The 18,321-nt window shown below is 47.0% G+C and overlaps 1 protein-coding gene across 5 annotated transcripts in view; it reads left to right on the top strand.

Moving 5' to 3' along the window:
- Positions 1–18,321, top strand: part of AFF2 (ALF transcription elongation factor 2) — a 491,933-nt gene that overhangs the window by 368,095 nt on the left and 105,517 nt on the right. For all 5 annotated transcript variants that reach the window (XM_067023268.1, XM_059050316.2, XM_067023267.1 and 2 more), the window contains one exon: positions 17,086–17,182. In XM_067023268.1, coding sequence (XP_066879369.1) covers positions 17,086–17,182 — 97 coding nt within the window. The remainder of the gene's footprint in view (positions 1–17,085; positions 17,183–18,321) is intronic.

Genomic DNA, 18,321 nt, shown 5'->3' with positions numbered 1-18,321 from the left:
GAGCTGAGGGATGGAGTCGGAATTTGTAAGCGACTGCCAGCTTTCTTGCTTGGAAATGCGGGTGGGCGGTGACACTTATGGAGAAAGGCGAAAACGAAGCATGAGAATGAAGGGTTGACCCGCGCGACAACACGGGTGAACCTCGGAAACTTTGTGCTAAGTGAAGGAGACCAGACGCGGGAGTCCACCTGTTGTGTGATCTCATTTATATGTATTGTCCGGACTAGGCAAATCTGTAGGGGCAGAGCGCAGGTTCGAGGCTGCCTTGAGGCAACCTGGAGGGAGGGATGGAGGGGCTGGCGAGCGGGGGAACGGGGGTGATAGGAAAAGGCCACGGGATTTCCTTTTGGAGTGTTCAGAATATCCTGGAACAAGATAATGGCGGTGGCCACACAACATCGTGAATGTACTAAAATGCACTGAATGGTACATTTCAAAAGGGTCAATTTTGTTGTGTGTATTTTACCACAATAATAGATGCGTGGGCAGGGAGATGAAACAAACTGAATGAATGCATGAATGAATACTTAAGTGAAACAAACCAGGAGGAGGAGCAGGCTAGAGATGATGGGGTCCCTTTCAGCTTTCTTGGACTCAAGGCGTTTGCGGGCCACGGTGGTGGAACTGTCCAGCAGAGAGCTGGATTTGTGAGTCCAGAGCTCAGGAAGGTGTCTGGGCTGAAGATGGAAATGTGAGACGCGGGGCAGTGGAGGACGTTCCCCGGGGTGGGGGGCGGGGGGGAGGCACGCGGGACGGCCGGCTCGGAGCAGCCCGAACAGGGGAGCCCCGTGCCTGCAGCCCCGTGCCGGCCCGCTCCCGGCTGGGAAACAATAAGCCCCATTGCTGGCGGTGCCTCCGGCATCAGTGATTATCTTGCATTCCGTTCTGGGCTTTTCATGTATGTCATACCCTCTGGCATCTGACCCCTCGTGCTGTGTGACTCACGTCTTATTCTGAGGTCTTCTGCCGAGTGTGTGCCAAAAGGGTGACATTTTAAGCTCTCTAGGGGACAAAAAATCATGGCGTAGGAATGCTTTCAGTTCTAAACTACTGCTCGTTTAAAGAGTTTGAATCTGCCCTCAGAGCAGCTTGTCTGAGGTTTACCAAGCAAAATAATAATTAATACTCCTACTTCAGTAGAAGACAAGCTCCTAAACAGGGTGAAGAGTTACCTGGAGTTTGGTTACATTTTAGCTTTGGAGATGCTCTGTCAACTCAAGAGGCTCAGATGACTGAAGTTTCACTTATTTTCCACTTGAGAAAATCGGTCGCTGGGGTTTCCCTCCCTTCCCCGCTCACCTTGGTCGCTACTCTCTCTTAGCAAACATGTTTGTGTCACGCCTGCCCAGCTGCTGCTTTCCCCATGTCATTAGATGGTGAGGCGAGTGCATGAAGAGACAGCTATTTGGGGTATGAATGCATTGCCCCCAGTGCACATATTCGGGGGCCCTGGGAACTGGGCTATAATCCTGTATTCGTTCGCTGGGGCTGCCGTCACGAAGTCGCACACACTGGGGGGCTGAAACCACAGAAATGCATCGTCCCCCAGTTCTGGAGGCTAGAAGCCCCAGATCAACGTGTGGGTAGAGTTGGTTCCTTCTGAAGGCTGTGAGGGCAGGACGTGTTCCGGGCCGTCTCTCCTGGGCTTGTAGACGGCCATCGTACCCTTGTATCTCTTCACATCACCTTCCACCTACAGGTATCTCTGTGTCCAAATTTCCTCTTCTTGTAAGGACACCAGTCATGTCGGATGAGGGCCCACCTTCATGACCTCACTTTAGTTTGATTACTTCCGTAAAGACCTTCTCTCCAAACAAGGTCACATTCAGAGGTACTGGTGGTTAGGACTTCAACATATGAACTTGGGGTGGGGGGAACCCAGTTCAACGCATAACCAGCCTGTTTCCTGAATTTGCCTTTTGTGATTGGCAGCGGTGCTCACGACCTTTGTGACATGGGCTCCTTCAGACGGCAGGCCGTAGTGATGGGCTGCTGGGTTCTGTCCCCTCCCAGCCAGGGGAACCCCCGAGACCGTGAAATCTGCACACACACACACACAGACACACACACACACCCCCCCCAGGAAAGCCACCTCTGGGCTCCCTTCTCCTCCACCCTCTGAGCACGGCACGGGTTTAGGGAGCTGACTCAGGCCGCATCTGCAAGCAGTAATTTCCAGATAACATTGTTAGTGCAATTACCAAGTTAAGAAAAGGCTGCTCAGCCCGCTGCTTGGGCAATATAGAAAGTAATGGAAAAAACAAACAGATTTACTCTTTCCTGTGGAGACGGAGGGTTCAGAGGACGCAGCCCTCACCTTCTTAGCCGGTGCTCTGGACCACTGGTTTTGCCGGCGTCCTGAACCAAGCCCAGCTCCCGACTGACCTGTCTCCCTGGGGCTGTTCCATCTTTGGCTCTGCGGCGGGCGTCTGTCAAGAGAACCCACTGGAGACCCAGAGACGGATCAAGCTGTTGTCCCACATTCTCTCTCCACTAAATCACAGTTTTCTTTCCAGGGAAGGTGGCTATTGTGAGGCTGTCAGAGCGAGGCAAGGGAAATGGGCCCGAGTGAAGGCGCCTATTAACAGTAGCAGCTACCTCTGTCAGAGGCAAGCTCTGCGGCCAGTGACAAGGCAATGTGGCCCTGATAGGTGGGCGATTAAAAACAACAAAAGGCAAGAAGAAGGAGAGGGGCGAACCCCTATTACCTCGTGGTCCCCAAACCGAGGGGGCAGCCAAAGACTCCACATATGGACAGAGCCCCCACTTAGGGCGGCGGACGAGGAGGCTGGACATCTTCCCCGAAGCAGCCCTGGATGCGTCCCTTGGCCAGGTCCGGGGATGCAAGAGTTGGCGGAGGTGGCAGCAAGGTCTGGGTCGGGTTCAAGGTCTGGGTCAAGTTCTGAAAGTCGTTGATTGGAAACAGAGTGTTACCAGTGGGGGCGGGGGGGGCGGTGTGTATGCCGGGGACTCCCGCTGTGTGAACAGGAGCCGTGTGGACGTATTTTACGGTGTCATATCTCAGATGGGGAAGCTAGACCATAGACAAGCGGAGGAGGATTAAAGGCAAATTATCTCTCAGCTCAAGGGAGCCCCGGGTTAAATCGGCTTTTTGTGATCTAACATTTGCATGAGCGTAGGAGCCCCGCTACCTAATCCCGCATGTCAGCATGTGGAGAACCCATTAGGTAGCAGAGCCCCGGACCTGGAGAGGACGCCACAGAGGAGGAACCGCCGCAGTCCTGGGCAGACTGCACATCAGCCCAGCGAGAACTAGCACCTTTTCCCCACCTCGAAAGACGGAAAAGGAGTTTCACAGCCCCATTTCCCCTGTACTTAATGAATTGCTGTATACAGTGATCAGTTGAGGACTGAATCGGCTAAAATGTGAGTCTCCCGCCGTCGGTCCTGATGTCCGCTGCGATCCGCTCATCTAGATTGTCAGGCCACATTATACACATGCCGGCCCGTGGGTTTATTGAGGGGGGGACAGGCGACTTGTCCTGTTGAGAGACACCTCTGTGCAGATGGATTCCTTTCTTTACTAGCCTCAGGTTTGGAAATTCTGAAGTCAAGGAGGGATAGAGCATCTTTGCTAAAGGTTTCTGGGCTTGGTCCCCGCCCCATCCAGACAGCCGTCTCTTTAATGTAATGCTTTGTCTCTGCTGGAAAACACAAAGCCCTTTTCCCCTGGTGAAGCTTCTGCTGGCTGTTTCAATTGCAGTTTTAACACAGGAGAAATGGAAGGAGAAAGGGATTATGTGGGGGGAAAATAGCCCTTTTTCTCACGGCGGTTTTCTCCATAGATGTGAGTAGAAATGCATCTAAGACCTCCCATCGGTCTCCATCAAGCAGGGCGGTGAGTGGAGTGGTTAGGGCCGTGGGCTTTGGCATCAGGCAGGTGCGGGGGGCTGTCATCCCAGCTCTCCGTCCCTCCACTTGCCCAGCCGTGTGACTTTTTAAAAATAATAATAGCTTTATTGAGATTCGGGTACCGTAAAATTCACATTTTAGTGTACAATTCAGCGGTTTGCGGTAGTCACGGAGCTGTGCAACCATCACCACTCTCTAATTCCAGAACGTGTTCATCACCCCAAAAAGAATCCTTGTGCCATGAGCAGTCATTCCTCACGCCCCCTCCCCCCAGCCCTTGGCAACTAGTAATCTACTTTCTATCTCTATGGATTTGCCTATTATGTACATTTCACATAAATGGAGTCATTCAATATGTGGCCTTTTGTGTCTGGCTTCTTTCACTCAGCATAGTGTTTTCAAGGTTCCTCCATGTCGTAGCATATGTACCAGGACGTTGTTCCTTTTTACTGGCTGAATAGTATTCCATTCTCTGGCTACACCACACCCTGTTTGTCCGTTCATCACTTCATGGGCATTTTGGTTGTTTTCACTTGACGTCTGTCTCCTGCTGGCTAATGATGTTGAGCATCTTTTCATCTGTATGTTGCCCATTTGTGTGTCTTCCTTGGAGAAACGTCCATTCAGATCCTTTGCCCATTCCTTAATTGCGTTACCTATCATTTTATGGTTTAGTTTCCTGGCTTCTTTATATATTCTGGATACTAGACTCTTATCAGATATATGACCCACAACTATTTTCTCCCATTCTGTGGAGACTTTTCTTAACTTTTCTGAGTTTCCTTGCCTAAAAACGGAAAATGCAAGTGCAGCCTCCCAGATTTCTTGGAAAGAGTCAATGAAGTGATCCATGGGCACACGTGGCAAAGGGAATGTCTGGCACACTCTGAGCTTACCTGAATAAGGCTTGCAATCATCAGCTACGGTCGGCCAGCTTAGATTCATCGTGAAACAGAGGCAAGGTGGGAGCCCTGGACGCATCAGGTTACATCTGACGGGTGTAAACTGGGTGACATTCAAAGAGCTTTGAATTGACTAGCATGTTATTCCTCGAATGATTGGGGCTGTTCTATTTCGGTTGATTATGCTTTTGTTCTGAATACACTTGAAAGTTTCAGAAGTGAGCTGATAGCTCCCGGCCGGTATTAGGATCTGCCACTCTCCATATATCTACATTTATACCTCTCTGTTTGTCTCTCTGTCTAGACAACTAGTTACCCATCTATCACGATGTGAGTCTGTGAATAACAGGATACCAATAGCCTAGTGTTGAGGCGAGTGTTCAGAATTGGCACTTTCTTACCTAAAGCCACATCATGAAAGAATAGATCTCCAATTTCTTAAGATGTTTGCCTACTATATGTAAAACCTACTGATGGCTCTCTGTTGCGGCTGAAACTGCTTTCTTCAGCAAGACAGCTGGTGGTTTCATCTGCAGGAATTCTTTTAGTGCTGCTTCTGCATGCATTGGTATAAGAGCCAGGATCCAATTTGTCCTAATACCGGTAATAATAGAAGTGGTAACGTTTATTAAGCACTCACAACCTGTTCACATTACTCTTCACAAAATCCGTGCAAAGTAGATACCAGGGGCCTTGTTTTAGAGACCAAACCACGGAGGCTCAGAGAGGTCAATCAGTTTGCCTACATTTGCACAGCTAGTCAATGCAAGAGCCCGGTCTGGACCCCCGAGTCCATGCAACTCCCAAATCTTTGCTCTTGCCTTTATATAGTGTCACCCTCTTAGGAGATCAGATTTACCAGCCTTCTTAATCATTAGACAGCTGGGTTATTTCCGTGTTTCAGAATCAGAAAGTCAACCCATTGATAAGTGGCAGTACATAATGATTTAGATCTGTATGCCACTCACTTATCTTGAGACTCTTCCCATCTCAGAAATTCAGCTCTTCTTACGGAGACAGTGGCAGTGCTAAGATGATGGCCTTACATGGATTCATCAGGGTCCCAGTGTTAAGAAACACCCACGCCGTGTTGGTGAGCCACAGAGAATTCATTTGCACCAAGCTGAAGTTTGGAGAGAGATGGCCAAAATGATTCAACATGCCTGGCTTTCCGCATCAATATGATTGTGCCATGTGCTGTAATTTATAGTGTAAACAAGTTTTCTGCAAAAGCTAAATATATCATGCAACTAATTTAACATGCACAGAAGGAGCCGTTAAATTATTTCAGTCCCATTACTCAAAATGTTCAGAAAATTCCTCTGTATTCGAGCCAGTGCAGGATTGGCTCTGCAGCCAAGTGCATCAACATAAATGTTGAATTCCTGGGGGAAATGCTTGCCTCATACTGTTGCTTAGAGAAATGTATGCCCAGACATTGTGGAGCCCCTTCTAAAACAATTCTCATTTTGTTAAAACAATAGGATCAAATTCTCAATCGTGTTACCCAGCGTCTCTGCATTTGTGAAGCTTGTAGGCAGACACGAATGTCAATAAAATGGGGATGTGTTTTTAAACGATTAGTCCTTTATGAAATGTGGAAGTGGAAACTGTCTTTACCTACATGGAAAGAATTCCTCGTGGAAGCCATATGTGATGCCTCAGAACTGTTTAAATTGGAGTAATTATCAGAACAAATGGTGTCATTGGATGATATTAGTCTGTTTGTGTTCTTTCTGCCTACCCAGTGAATCAACATTAATACAGATTTTGAGAAACACTTGAAGCCGTCATCTGCAATCCCGTTTTTGTTTTAAAATACATGTTTAAAAATTGATTAAACCTTTTCACCTACTGAAACGTACCTTTAGATTGACAGTTTCCCTTACATAGTCCTTATCCAGAAAGGATGTATCCTTCTCTACCTAGTCTTTAAAGCTCTGAATCGGGAATAGGTATGAAATTTCATCTGGTGTGTGTTTGGCATCTATTGAGATGATCATATGTTTTTTTTTTTTTTTATCATTTTATTTGTTGATGACGTGATGTAGCATACAAATAGACATCTTGATATCAAACTGTGGATGCACTCCTGGAATCTGGTAGATTAATATTTTATGATATGCAGTTCAGTTGTATTTTATGTAGATTTGAATTTTACAGATTTGAAAAAGCGGATACAATAATACTAATAGACTCTCTTTGTACTCAAAAAAATCGATCTACTTCTACCTCTGACTTGCAAAAGCTCTTTGTAGCTGAGGTGCGGTTCTTTTCCTTCCTGCAACTTTTGCTTTAATGTGAGGACACTCTTCTCTAATTTTACTTGTTTCCAAATAAAAGTGACATCTGATGTGTTCAGGATAATCCAGGCTGAACTATCTTGGTCCAAGAATCACAATAAATGATAAAGCTGGGGGTGATTCCTATGTGTTAGGGTTATCTCATTTAATAGTTAGAACAATCCTATACGGTGGTGCTGTTAGGATCCCTCTTTCCCCAAGGGACTCATGGAAGTTCAACGGATTTGATCCAAGGTGACACAGCTAGGGAGGGTTTGAACCTGGGCCTCTCTGACAACGAGCCCTGCCCTGTGCTGAGAAGCCACATGCAACTCAGCTGGCTGTGCAAAGAGGCAAGTCTCCAAGGTCCAGAGGACTCTGGTCTCCGAGGATTCTGAACACTGGCTATGGCTCTTGAAGATGTGTGTCCTTGGACTGGAGCTATGCCTAGCTCACCCCACTTTCATCACTCCTAGCAGAGAGGCAAGTCCAATAGCTATTGTTCTGCTTCTGGTAACGAGGCTCCTTCCTAGCCGTTGTTAGAACTTCAGCGTAGGCAGCGCGTTTGACATGAAACCTTAGTAAGTGAGCGCGTTCGGCATATGGTCCCAGATCGGAAAAGCAGGTCCCCTAAGGAGTAGTGAGCCACTGACTAGGATGTCTGGCGGTGTAGCGAAACAGCTCTGCTGTGGCACTGTGGACACCCCGCAGGTATTCCAATAGGCCACATAGGACGGGGCTTGAGCCACAGATGATCTGGGTGTTGGCAGAACACCTCGCGATCGTCCCAGGACAGGAGGGTGCAAGGAGATCTTGAGGATGTACTCCAAGGCCATCTCCCACTCCCTCCCCATCTCCTCTGGGAGCCTGTGATGACACGATTTCCCATTGCCTCCCAGGTTTTGATGAGGTATGGAACATTCCGTCCCACTCCCTCGCAGAAGAGAACGGCAGCCTATAAAACCTCTTAATGGAAGCCTAGGACGGGCTCCTCGATCACAGAATACCGTACAGCTTGCTCTGCCGTCATCGGGTCCCATTGGTTTTAGTGGATCGCGGGAGTGATCTTTACCAGTCACATCACTCTGGCCTCACCCTGTCTTGTATGTGTGTGCATGACAGGTGCTCACCTATGCTCGCCTGATGGGGTGCTCACCGGGGCCCTGGGCTCCATGTGCCCCAAGAAAGTCCAGCTGTAGGATTTTATAGGGTTGAAACAGTGTCAGGATGGGTTATAAGACAGTCTGCCTCCTTTTACCCTAAACAAAAGTGCGTGTGTGTGTGTGTGTGTGTGTGTGTGTGTGTGTGTGTGTGTGTGTTGGGAGGGGGGTGTCCTTTAGGTGAAACAGAAAGAGCTGAGCATATAAATCAGGTGGGTTTTTCATAAACAACCGGGCAACATTGCTGTCAAGATTTTAGATGGGCCTAAATTGTCAGGTTTGACTATTGTGCTTAAACAATGTGAAAGAAAATGTGAATTCTTTATGCGTCGGCCGCCAGGAAATCCCATCTGCTGTGTCAATTCAGGTAAACATCCCTTCTCGACAGCCTTCCTCTCGAAAGGGGTTTGAGAAACAGTTTAATGCACTCCAAGCTAAAGTGCTGTGTGACCAGCGGCTGAGGATTTGCAGTGCCTCAGATATAACTTAAGAATCGGTCCCAGCTCCCATTGAGTTTAATGGAAGACACAGGGGCTGTCAGCAGGCACGGGCTGTAGGGTGCTTAATAGCAACTTAATATTTCAGTTGTTTTGAAGGGTTTCCTTAGATGGAGATTAATGGACCAGCTTGATAAAGGAGTTCTTTACTTAATCCTTTAACAATTAGGAGCTGATCTGGAGAGATAAGTAATGAAGTACCCTGTGTGATTGGGAGGTACTTTGGAAGGAACCACAGGGGTTTCTACGCTCTAATCGGCCATGGTCGCTCTAAGGAGCCTTCATGGAACGAAGTCTGCCTTGTTCCATGAGCTGGGAATGGAACTTGCGAGATGTGTCTCCAGAAAGAAAGGTTGAGTACGAGAGCCACTCCTGCCCTGGTAGCCAAGGTCCTGGTGTAGGCATCCAAGCCGTGGGCAAGGAAAAGACACTCATCAAGAGAGAGGGACACAGCCTAGTGTGAGGGAGTGTGTGTGTGCTTTGGAGGTGGGCAGAGTTCGTGACATACGTTCAGCGCCCTCAGAGGGGCTGGGAAGACACCGGACGTGAGCGTCATCACTGTCCCAATTCCATTGATTCTAATGCCACCATGTCTGCAGAATCTGGTCCCTTCTCCCAGTCGACCTAGGTTCTTTGCCCTCAGAGATCTCTACCTCTGGCTCTCCATGTCCCTCCTGTGCTTAAAGACTATGGTTCTGTCCCCTCCCCGTCATTCTTTAGAGCAAGGCAAGGTCCACTCTCACCCCAACTGCCTCCTTAGACTCAGCCCTGTTCGCTAGTGCCGACATGTAGTATATTGCAGCCAGACCAGGCACCCCACTCTTCCCCCAGCTCGGGGCTCTTGGTACCTCTGCCTGTTCTCCTTCGGCTGCTCTTTCCTTCTTCCTTCCCTGGCAGTTCATTCTGCCTTGGAGGCATTGCTCAAGGGCCACTGCTTCTGGCTAGCCTTCACCAGACTCTCTGGGTAGACTTCGACATTCCTTCTTTGAGTCCCTTCTTACGTGCCTCTGACATTGAACGTACAACATTACATTGTTATTGTTTGTTTATCAAGTCTTTGTCCTTCTTAAAGTGCCACCCCAGGGCCAAGCACAGTCATGGCAAGTAACTGAGTGTTTACCAACCATCTTACATACATAATCTCATCTAATCCTCATACCAACCTTCCGAAATAGGTACGATTATTGTTTCCATGGTACAGATGAGGAAACTGAACCTATGGTAGGTAACTTGCCCCAGTCCACACTCAGTACGTTTTAGAGCTGGGGCTTAAATTCAGCACAGCCCAACTCCAAAAACTGTTTAACATTGGCTCACCCACAAATACCAGGCCCAGTAAATGGTCTTGAATGAATCCCTATTACTCTGCGTGGATGACTTTCCATATCACCTAATATGACTCAAAGGAAATTCACTCAAGATGACGCGAACAGTCCTACTGAAGAGTTGCACCATCTACTATCAAGGTGCATCCTTGGGATCGTTTTTAAAACAGAAGATTCTCTTTTCCCCTTTGGAATTATCCCAGCAGCTGTTTTCGGGTCCAGGTTGGTTCACTGGTTTATGATCTTCTCGGGGGAAATCCACTCTTAGATGTTGTTACACACACCACTAAAAAATGATACAATCGTGTCTTGGTGTGTGTGACATTCTTGAAAGCCAACTGAATTCTACTAGGCAGTTTGTCATTTGCATGATAACTTGAGTCCCCACATTCAGAGAAAATTACATAACCCAGAGAAATATACCAAGAAAATGAAAATCAAATTCAAAATAATGCCCATGGAGCAGAAAATTGGTATTGTGCTGAATTTATGTGATCAATTCTAAGGAAGTCCAAGGATGAAGAGGTGGCAGTTTGATACAAGTCAATAGTCATATACATCAAGGCTCACACTATTAGCTTTGGCTTATGTATGCGATATAGATATAAATCCATATATACCACGTGTGCAGCTAGAAACAGGATATTTACTCTTTTATTTCTTACTGTTGCCTTGTCTGTACTCAGGACTCGAGCCAAACAGATTATTTGGCATTCCCTGAATCTCTGAGATAGATATGCTTTTTATTCCTGTTGCACAGAGGAATAAACTGAGGTTCAGAGAGATGAAGTAACTCACGTTCTCTAACTAAATCCTGTGCAATATCCATGGAGCCATAATTACTTCCAACAAATAAGACTTGACCAGATGATTGTTTTCACACTATGTTCATCTAATCCCTGGGGTACCCCAGAGGTCACCCAACCTGGCTGTGAGCAAAGCACCATGGCTTTAATCTTTAAGCATGGGTTTCTTATAAGGTTTCACCTGACGGGGGAGGATTCGCATGTGTAGGAAATTTTGAAAACCATTGGTTTACAGCAGGGGTCAGCAAACTTTTTTACGTAAAGGCTCAGATAGTAAATATTTCACTTTGGGGGCCCTGTGTTCTCTGTTACAGCTACTGAACTCGGCCACTGCGGCACAAGAGCACAGGCGATATGTACATGAATGGGTGTGGTATGTTCCAATTTGACTTTGTTAGCGGATAAGGAAATTTGAATGCCATATACTTTCCATATCTCATGAAATATTATTCTTCTTTTGATTTTTTTCTCAACCATTTAAAAATGTGAAAACCAATCTTAACTCACAGGCAGTACAAGCACAGAGGGAAGGCTAGTTTGGACTGAAGGCCTCAGTTTGCCAAAACCTGGACTAGATGGTCCCTAAGGGAACTCTCAGTTCTCTTGTTCAGGAACCACAGTAAGCATATGAGATGCCCATCTTCTGAAACGCGGAGAACGCCGTCAGCTACAGAAGATACTCCTTCTCTGGTCTGTATGCCCACGGCAGGGCGCATGATCTAGTTTGGACCCAGGCTGTGGGCCCACTGGGTGACCACACCAGGCTAGAGGTCCCACCTGATAAATCTTCAAACCATTTGTCACCGCCTCAGGCCTCAGACTCGGAATTTCCAGGATTCCCCGTGGGGTGGTCACGGAATCTGACTGCAAAGGTAAAACCTTGAGAAAATTAAATGCGGCTTCTCCCGAGAAAAGAGCCTGAGCACCTTTACCTCAGGGAGACAGAATGAATACTTTGAAAAAGATCACAGCCTCTTCCTCATCACCTGCCTTACTGCCCACAAATGATTCAGTGCTGCAGAGACTACAGAGCACTAGGTAGGGAAATCGAGAATTCCGTCGAGTAATTCTAATCAGGTCATGTTTCATTGCTCCCAGCCTACTTTATGAAGAGGAAGTGTCCTTTAAGGAGTCAACAGGACTACGATACTATTCTAGAAAAAAGGGCCCACTGTAAGAGGCTGCCTGACAAGAAGGCTCAGGTCTTCAGGCATCCCCCAGACTCTCTGGGATGCCCAGCCCACCTCAGCTGTGTTATTCATTTGGAGCCAACAACAACAACAACAAAACACTTGATTGCTATCAGCTCTGAATACTTACGAGGACAATGGTAATTTAGGCTAGTCCCCTGAAAGCCCCAAAACAGTTGGGACAAAAGCTATGGTTCTCAATTTTGGAGAGCCTAGAACCCGACTGGAACAGCCTCCTTCCCTGCCCTGCACGATGGAAATCGCAGCACTGGCTCTACCTCCCATCCCCATTCCACGTCCAGTCTCCCAGTGTGGCTTATAGAGAGCATCCACTTTGGGGATGCTGTAGGTATCTGCACCTGGTGACAGGTGAGACAAGTAGCACCCTACGCACCTGCGACTGTAAGAGCCGTAGCCCACCTGTGCATCAGCCACCAACATGGCAGCTACTTCCACCGACACCTGGAAGCTGGAATCCAGCCCATAATAAGTAATGCACCCGATGGGCTGTCTGCCCAGAGGGACCCCATTTTGAAATTCACAGAAAGGCACTGTGTAGCCTTGCAAGCCCGGAGAACCACTCGGGGTTCGGAAGGTGAGCACAACGTCCAATGGGGGCCCTTCTTTGGCCCCTTTCTCTGAATCTGCAGGTCGCTCCACAGCTATAAGGAGCAGGACGTCAGAGCCACTCTTTTTTTTAAACTCTCGCTTGAAACTGTCTGGGTGTTTCCTCTTGCAACTGGCCTTCAGCTATCCAGGGGATCTTAGGCACTCTGGGAGGATCTCGGGAAACCCCAAACAGCCATGATGTGTTTAGAACATTCTAGAGAATAAATCCAAGCCCAGAAACTCTCCCAACTCCTTAAGGATCTCTGAACCTCTCCTCACCTGGTCAGGGGCTTCCAATGATTCCTGCTAGCTGACGCCTCTGCCCGTCTTTGGGTCACCACCAGAGCTTTTTAAAAAAATTCTTCCAAGCTCTACAGCACCATTGCTCAGGTCATAACAACAACAATAGCAGTAATAACCCAGATGAAAGCAATAGCTACCTGTATTGACTCCTAGGCGATTTGTATAAACTTTCTTTTTCCAGTCCTTCCAAAAATTCTCCAAAGTACGTATTATTGTTACTGATTTTAACATGTGAGAAACTTGAGATTCAAAGAGTTTTATTAACTAGTTCAAGAGAGCAAACCCATTCGAAAATCCAGCATTTGAACTCAGGTCTGTCTGGCTCTTGAGCCCTTGCTCTGAGGCTCATGCTGCCACAACTAAAGTCTTCATTTCCATAGAACCTTCCGGAATAAAGTTTCTAGCTCTCTATTTTTTCCTCTTCAAAAGCACCCGAGCTTTCCACTCTGTGAAGTAGCAAGGTTTCTGGAGAGCAGATGTTACAGTTATAAGTAATATGGGGCCTGTCACACCGTAGTGTCCTAGGATGTCCCAGTGCCAAGAGCCCTCTGAGGCCACCAGGATCAGCTCGAGGCCCAGAGCATTAGGAACAGAGAAGACCCTGAACGTGGCTCTCCCTTCTCCTCCAAGCCCTCCCCAGTCTTCTTTTTGTTCATTCCATCTCATCTGCCCCAACTTTCAGTATTTGAGCTTTTCTAGGACCAGGACTTTGTTTTGTTGACACAGTTTTTATGGACTATTTTACTTCTTAATACTCAAGAAATGAGAAGTCATAGTAAAAATAAAAACAGAGTCTTCACACAAAGGTAGACCCTCGTGAACGACTAGATCCTGAACAAACATCTGAATTCCCTAAGGAGGGCTGCTATGTTCTGTTTTCATCTAATGGAAAAGTGGAAGAACGGTCGTTGTTGTTGTTGGCGACCACACGTAGGCAGACATTCGCATCAGCATGGTCCGTTCACCTCATGAAAAGAGATTACCATTTTTCTGCCGAGACCACCTCAACTGCAATGGGCATGAATGGTGCTGCTATAATAATTAAATCCCAAATCTTTCATAATCCTCCACCTTCCCTAGAGTAATGTTCAGCATTAGCTATGGATGGAAACGCAAACAAGTCCATGTAGATTCAATAATAAAGCTTAATAGGTCAGGGAAGGGGTGGAATGAAATGAATGCTTAACACCTCCAGAGAGAACACATTAGTTTGCCTTCCCAGTGACTTCCTTGACTTGTGTTTGCCGGGACGTGAATCTATGCATCAGATTGTCCTTTATCAACAACCAGATCCCTACCAAGCTTCTTGCACGGGAGATGTTTAATGTCAATCACTGTACAGATTGGCTGCCTATTTCCAGAACTGTACACTGGAGGGTCTTTCATTTCCATATTAAGATCATACAGAGTTGATTGGAGAGTCAAATAAGTGCTGAGTTCCGGTCTCCACGCTCTAGTTCTAACTGAAGGAGGGTAGCCTGAAGACCCTGAGCCCATTTGTGGATCCAGCTTTGAGACACTGACAGGTTTCCCGGGTCACCACGGCTTACCTTCAGGTTGCTTGGCAAACTAGAATGAGAGGAACAAAATCTCACTGAGAGTTGGCTTGTGATTACTTGCCAACAGTATTAATGCCGTACATTATTTCTGACTGCGGCCATGTTTCTAAACTAATAAATGATACCCTGCATTATTTTTGCGTTTTCATAAAGCGTTTCACATGCATTAATTCATGTTATGCTCACCACCACCACCGTGTGAAAAAGTTCAATTATTATCCCATTTAACGGATGGGGGACACAGATGAGGCGCAGAGACAGCAAATGACTTACCCAAGATATCAGAGTTTATGATTAGCCCGCAGTTGAACCCAAACATCTCGATCCCATGTCAATATGTTTTGTTTTGTTTTGTTTTGTGGGGGTTTTGTTGTTGCTGTTGCTTTTATTTCATATTCTGTCCTTTGTAAGTTACATCCTCTAGGAATACATTATATGGTCTCAAGTTCTGGCTGGAGATGGTCTGGGTTCCGTGTTTGCCACCATGATTTCCGAGCTGTGTGACCATGAACAAGTTCCCTAACCTCCCTAGGCCTCAGTGTTTCCATCTGGAAAATGGAACTAATCATTATTATTACTATGGGAACTTCCTTCATAAGGTCCAAATCACAAATTACATGCTGCTGGTCAAATACTTAGCACCTTCCCCGACACAGAAATGGGTCCTCTAAAGGGTAAGCATCGTTTATCATTTATTTTGGAACACTTAGGTGTAAATTAACACTATATTCACACACACACACACACACATACACACGTACACACACAGAAGATGAAGCCCAGCATAGGTTGTTTTTAAACGTTTGAGTTCTAAGCTTGTGAGAATGATACTGTCTTCACGTATAGCACAATGTGCTGTAAAGAATTATTTGTTCAGAGTTATAGGCCTGCAACTGCAAAAGCAATGCCAAGATACATTTTGTCTCCTCTAAGATCTTCCAGACATCCATTAGTCTCTTGAAGGATAGTCATAAATCCTGCAAATTTCGTTTATCTGAAACCAACTCTAACAACTGTCCTTCCCACCATTCGTCCTTTGTATCCGTCTTCGGCTTTCAGACCTCGGGGAACACATCCTGGTCTTCTGTGGCTGAGCGTGAAAGTGGAGGAGCTGGGCTTTCTTTGGAGAGTTTCTGGAACCCACTCTGACCTGAATCTCTCTCTAACATTTGGACATAACCTCTGACATAACACGCTCCCCTATTTATCAAATTAGAAGATGCCTTTCGCTTTCCAGCTTCCTTTCTGGAAATAACACATAGGGGGGAATCAGGAGGTGGGAGTTTTAGGACGGGCGCTAGCACTAACTAGCTGTGTGACTTTGAGCAAAGCACTTGGCCTCTCGGAACCTTCCTTTGCTTGTCTGCAAAATGAGGTCGGTGGACTGTATCGTTTCCGGGAAGACACCATTGCGGAAGGCAGAGGTAGCTAAGTTACCGCGCCCGTGCACGTGGGAACGGGGCGGGGGCTGGGGGCGGGGCTGGGGGGAGCCGGAGCTGGGGGTGGGGGGAGAGGGGAGAGGAATTCTTTCTCTAAAGCTTTTGTGGCGGAGGTGAGATCTGACTGAGCCGTGGAGGAAAAAAATGGGACTTCCAGAGCTGAAGAAGGGCCTTCTAGCCCGGGAGCGGAGCCTGACTCGGAGTCTGGAAGCAAGAAAGAGCAAAGCGTGCTCAGAAACTCGTAATCAGTCCAGAGAGGCTGGGTTTAAGAAATAAAAAATATTAACAAACACCGGTTGGTCTCTGAAAGGAGTGTAACTGGAATTTTAAGGCAATAAGTCACTCTTCCTGCTGCAGCTCAAATTTGGAGCTGGAGAGCGGGGTGGCACTCCAGCTATAGGAGTAATTAATTCTCTAGGAATTAATATCCCTATAGAAACAGAAGGCTAGTTCATCAGCCAAATTCAGACCGCTCGTATGTTTCAGGTACCTTGCCTTAGGAGAGAAAGATTTCTTATCCACATCATGGGCTTACGTCTCTGGGATCAAATGTTACGGGAAGAGATGGGTCATATATCAAAAGGTTAATGACTAGCCATTTCTCGCCCAGCTCTTTTGTGGCCACCGAGCTGCCACCGTGCAGAGGGCACGGAAAGGCAGTGGAGGTTCACTGGGCCTTTTGCCTCTGCCATCCGGAGAGCCCCAGCAGACTTTGACGACAGCCTCTAGAGCTGGGGGCTGCCGTCATGCCCCTATTCTTTCATGGGAGACTTGGAGCATCTTTTCCTGTAGAGATCCACCGGCACGTTCCACCTCCACGGTGATTGATCTGTACATTTATTACACTTTCAGTAGTAAAAATATATAGACTCCAGTCATCTCTGGAGATGCTGAAATAGTGCTTCCCCCCCCCCCTTGATTTAGGGGAAGGTACAGAGGCAGGGTGTGTACAGAGTCTGACAGAAATATAAGAGCTCCAATATCTAATTAGCTGAAAGAATCTTGGTTCCCTCTGCACCTTTGACAGAATTGCAGCTGTCAGACTGGAGCTCCAATATTTTATCCTCGTCGCAAGATGTATCTGAGGATGATTTAGAAAAGACGCTTTTTAACGTCAGTGCCACTCGGCTTTTTTTGTAGGATGCTTGAAGACGACCTGAAGCTGAGCAGTGATGAAGATGACCTTGAGCCCGTGAAGACCTTGAACACTCAGTGCACTGCCACTGAGCTCTACCAGGTAGGAGCAGTTTAGGGCTCCGTTTGGGACCCACGGGGAGGGAGCTAGAGGACCTGCAGTGGTTTTGCCATGCAGAAGCCTACCCGCTTCATCTCTGAATCTTGGAGAGAGGGAAAGAAGCAAGGGCAGGCATAGTGCTCTGGAACAGGTCGAATCAGCTCACACTTTCACGTCTTTCCCTCTCCTGGACTAAGTACGGTGTTGAGTGCGGTGTAACTTTCCCGTAGTGACTCCACCACGAGGCCTGGCGGCCACACTCACTCATTCATTCCTTAGGGTATAAACGTGACTGCTCCGTCCACTTTTCCCAGGGGTGCCACTTCAGAACACAGCTGATAATCAGTGCCCAGTAGCTTGCAGCTCACATGAACCTTCGGGCAAAAGGCATTTGGCAAAAACTTGCTGCTGCCCTGTTCTCTTCCATTCTGCATCACAAGTATTTACGGTACTCACCACCAAATTAGATGGCAAGAATGTGTGTTTTCAGCATTTCCAACGAGCCTGCACCTCTTGATTTGGAAAGGCCCAGGTATCGTGTAGGAATCAGGAGAACGGCCGTGTAGTGTGTGGTATCAGTGACGCCGATGTGTCTTCTCTGGGACAGAAAACTGTCTCGCGTGTGGGGTCCTCCTGGGTGTGCTGAGAGCCTCAAATAAGGAACACAGAAGGATCGCCTTTTTTTAAAGCCAATACCGGACCATGTTCTCTCTACCGTGAAATCTAAGCTATAAAACTGAAACCAGGGTGTTTCAAGGAATGCTCATGCGCTAGCGTTCCAAGATAGTTAACAAATACGGAATTCCATATTCACTAAATATTTTCTGAGGAGCCTGCGAAGAAAAAAAGCTTAGGGAAAAATTCTTCAAGGCTTATCTACTCCATTTTCATCTACAGTCGTTGACCGCACGAGAACTCCTACCGTTCCGCGTAATTTTAAAGTTGAGTACCTCTTCAATGTTATGTAGCCAAAACTTCCCTCTCCCTTACTTTCTCCGCTTTATTCTGCTTGCATTTTGGATAATATGTAAAAATTGCATCTTTGCAACTTTGGTGCTTTATCAGGAACAAACACAGTCGTCTCCCAGGGGGCTTGTGGTACGTTTTCTGAATGCAGGCAAGCCCTTTCCGACTTGGGTCAT

This window comes from Kogia breviceps, chromosome X (assembly GCF_026419965.1).
Source record: "Kogia breviceps isolate mKogBre1 chromosome X, mKogBre1 haplotype 1, whole genome shotgun sequence".
NCBI lineage: Eukaryota > Metazoa > Chordata > Mammalia > Artiodactyla > Physeteridae > Kogia > Kogia breviceps.
Note: the sequence above shows the minus strand (reverse complement) of the source record. Positions and strands in the feature narration are given on the sequence as shown.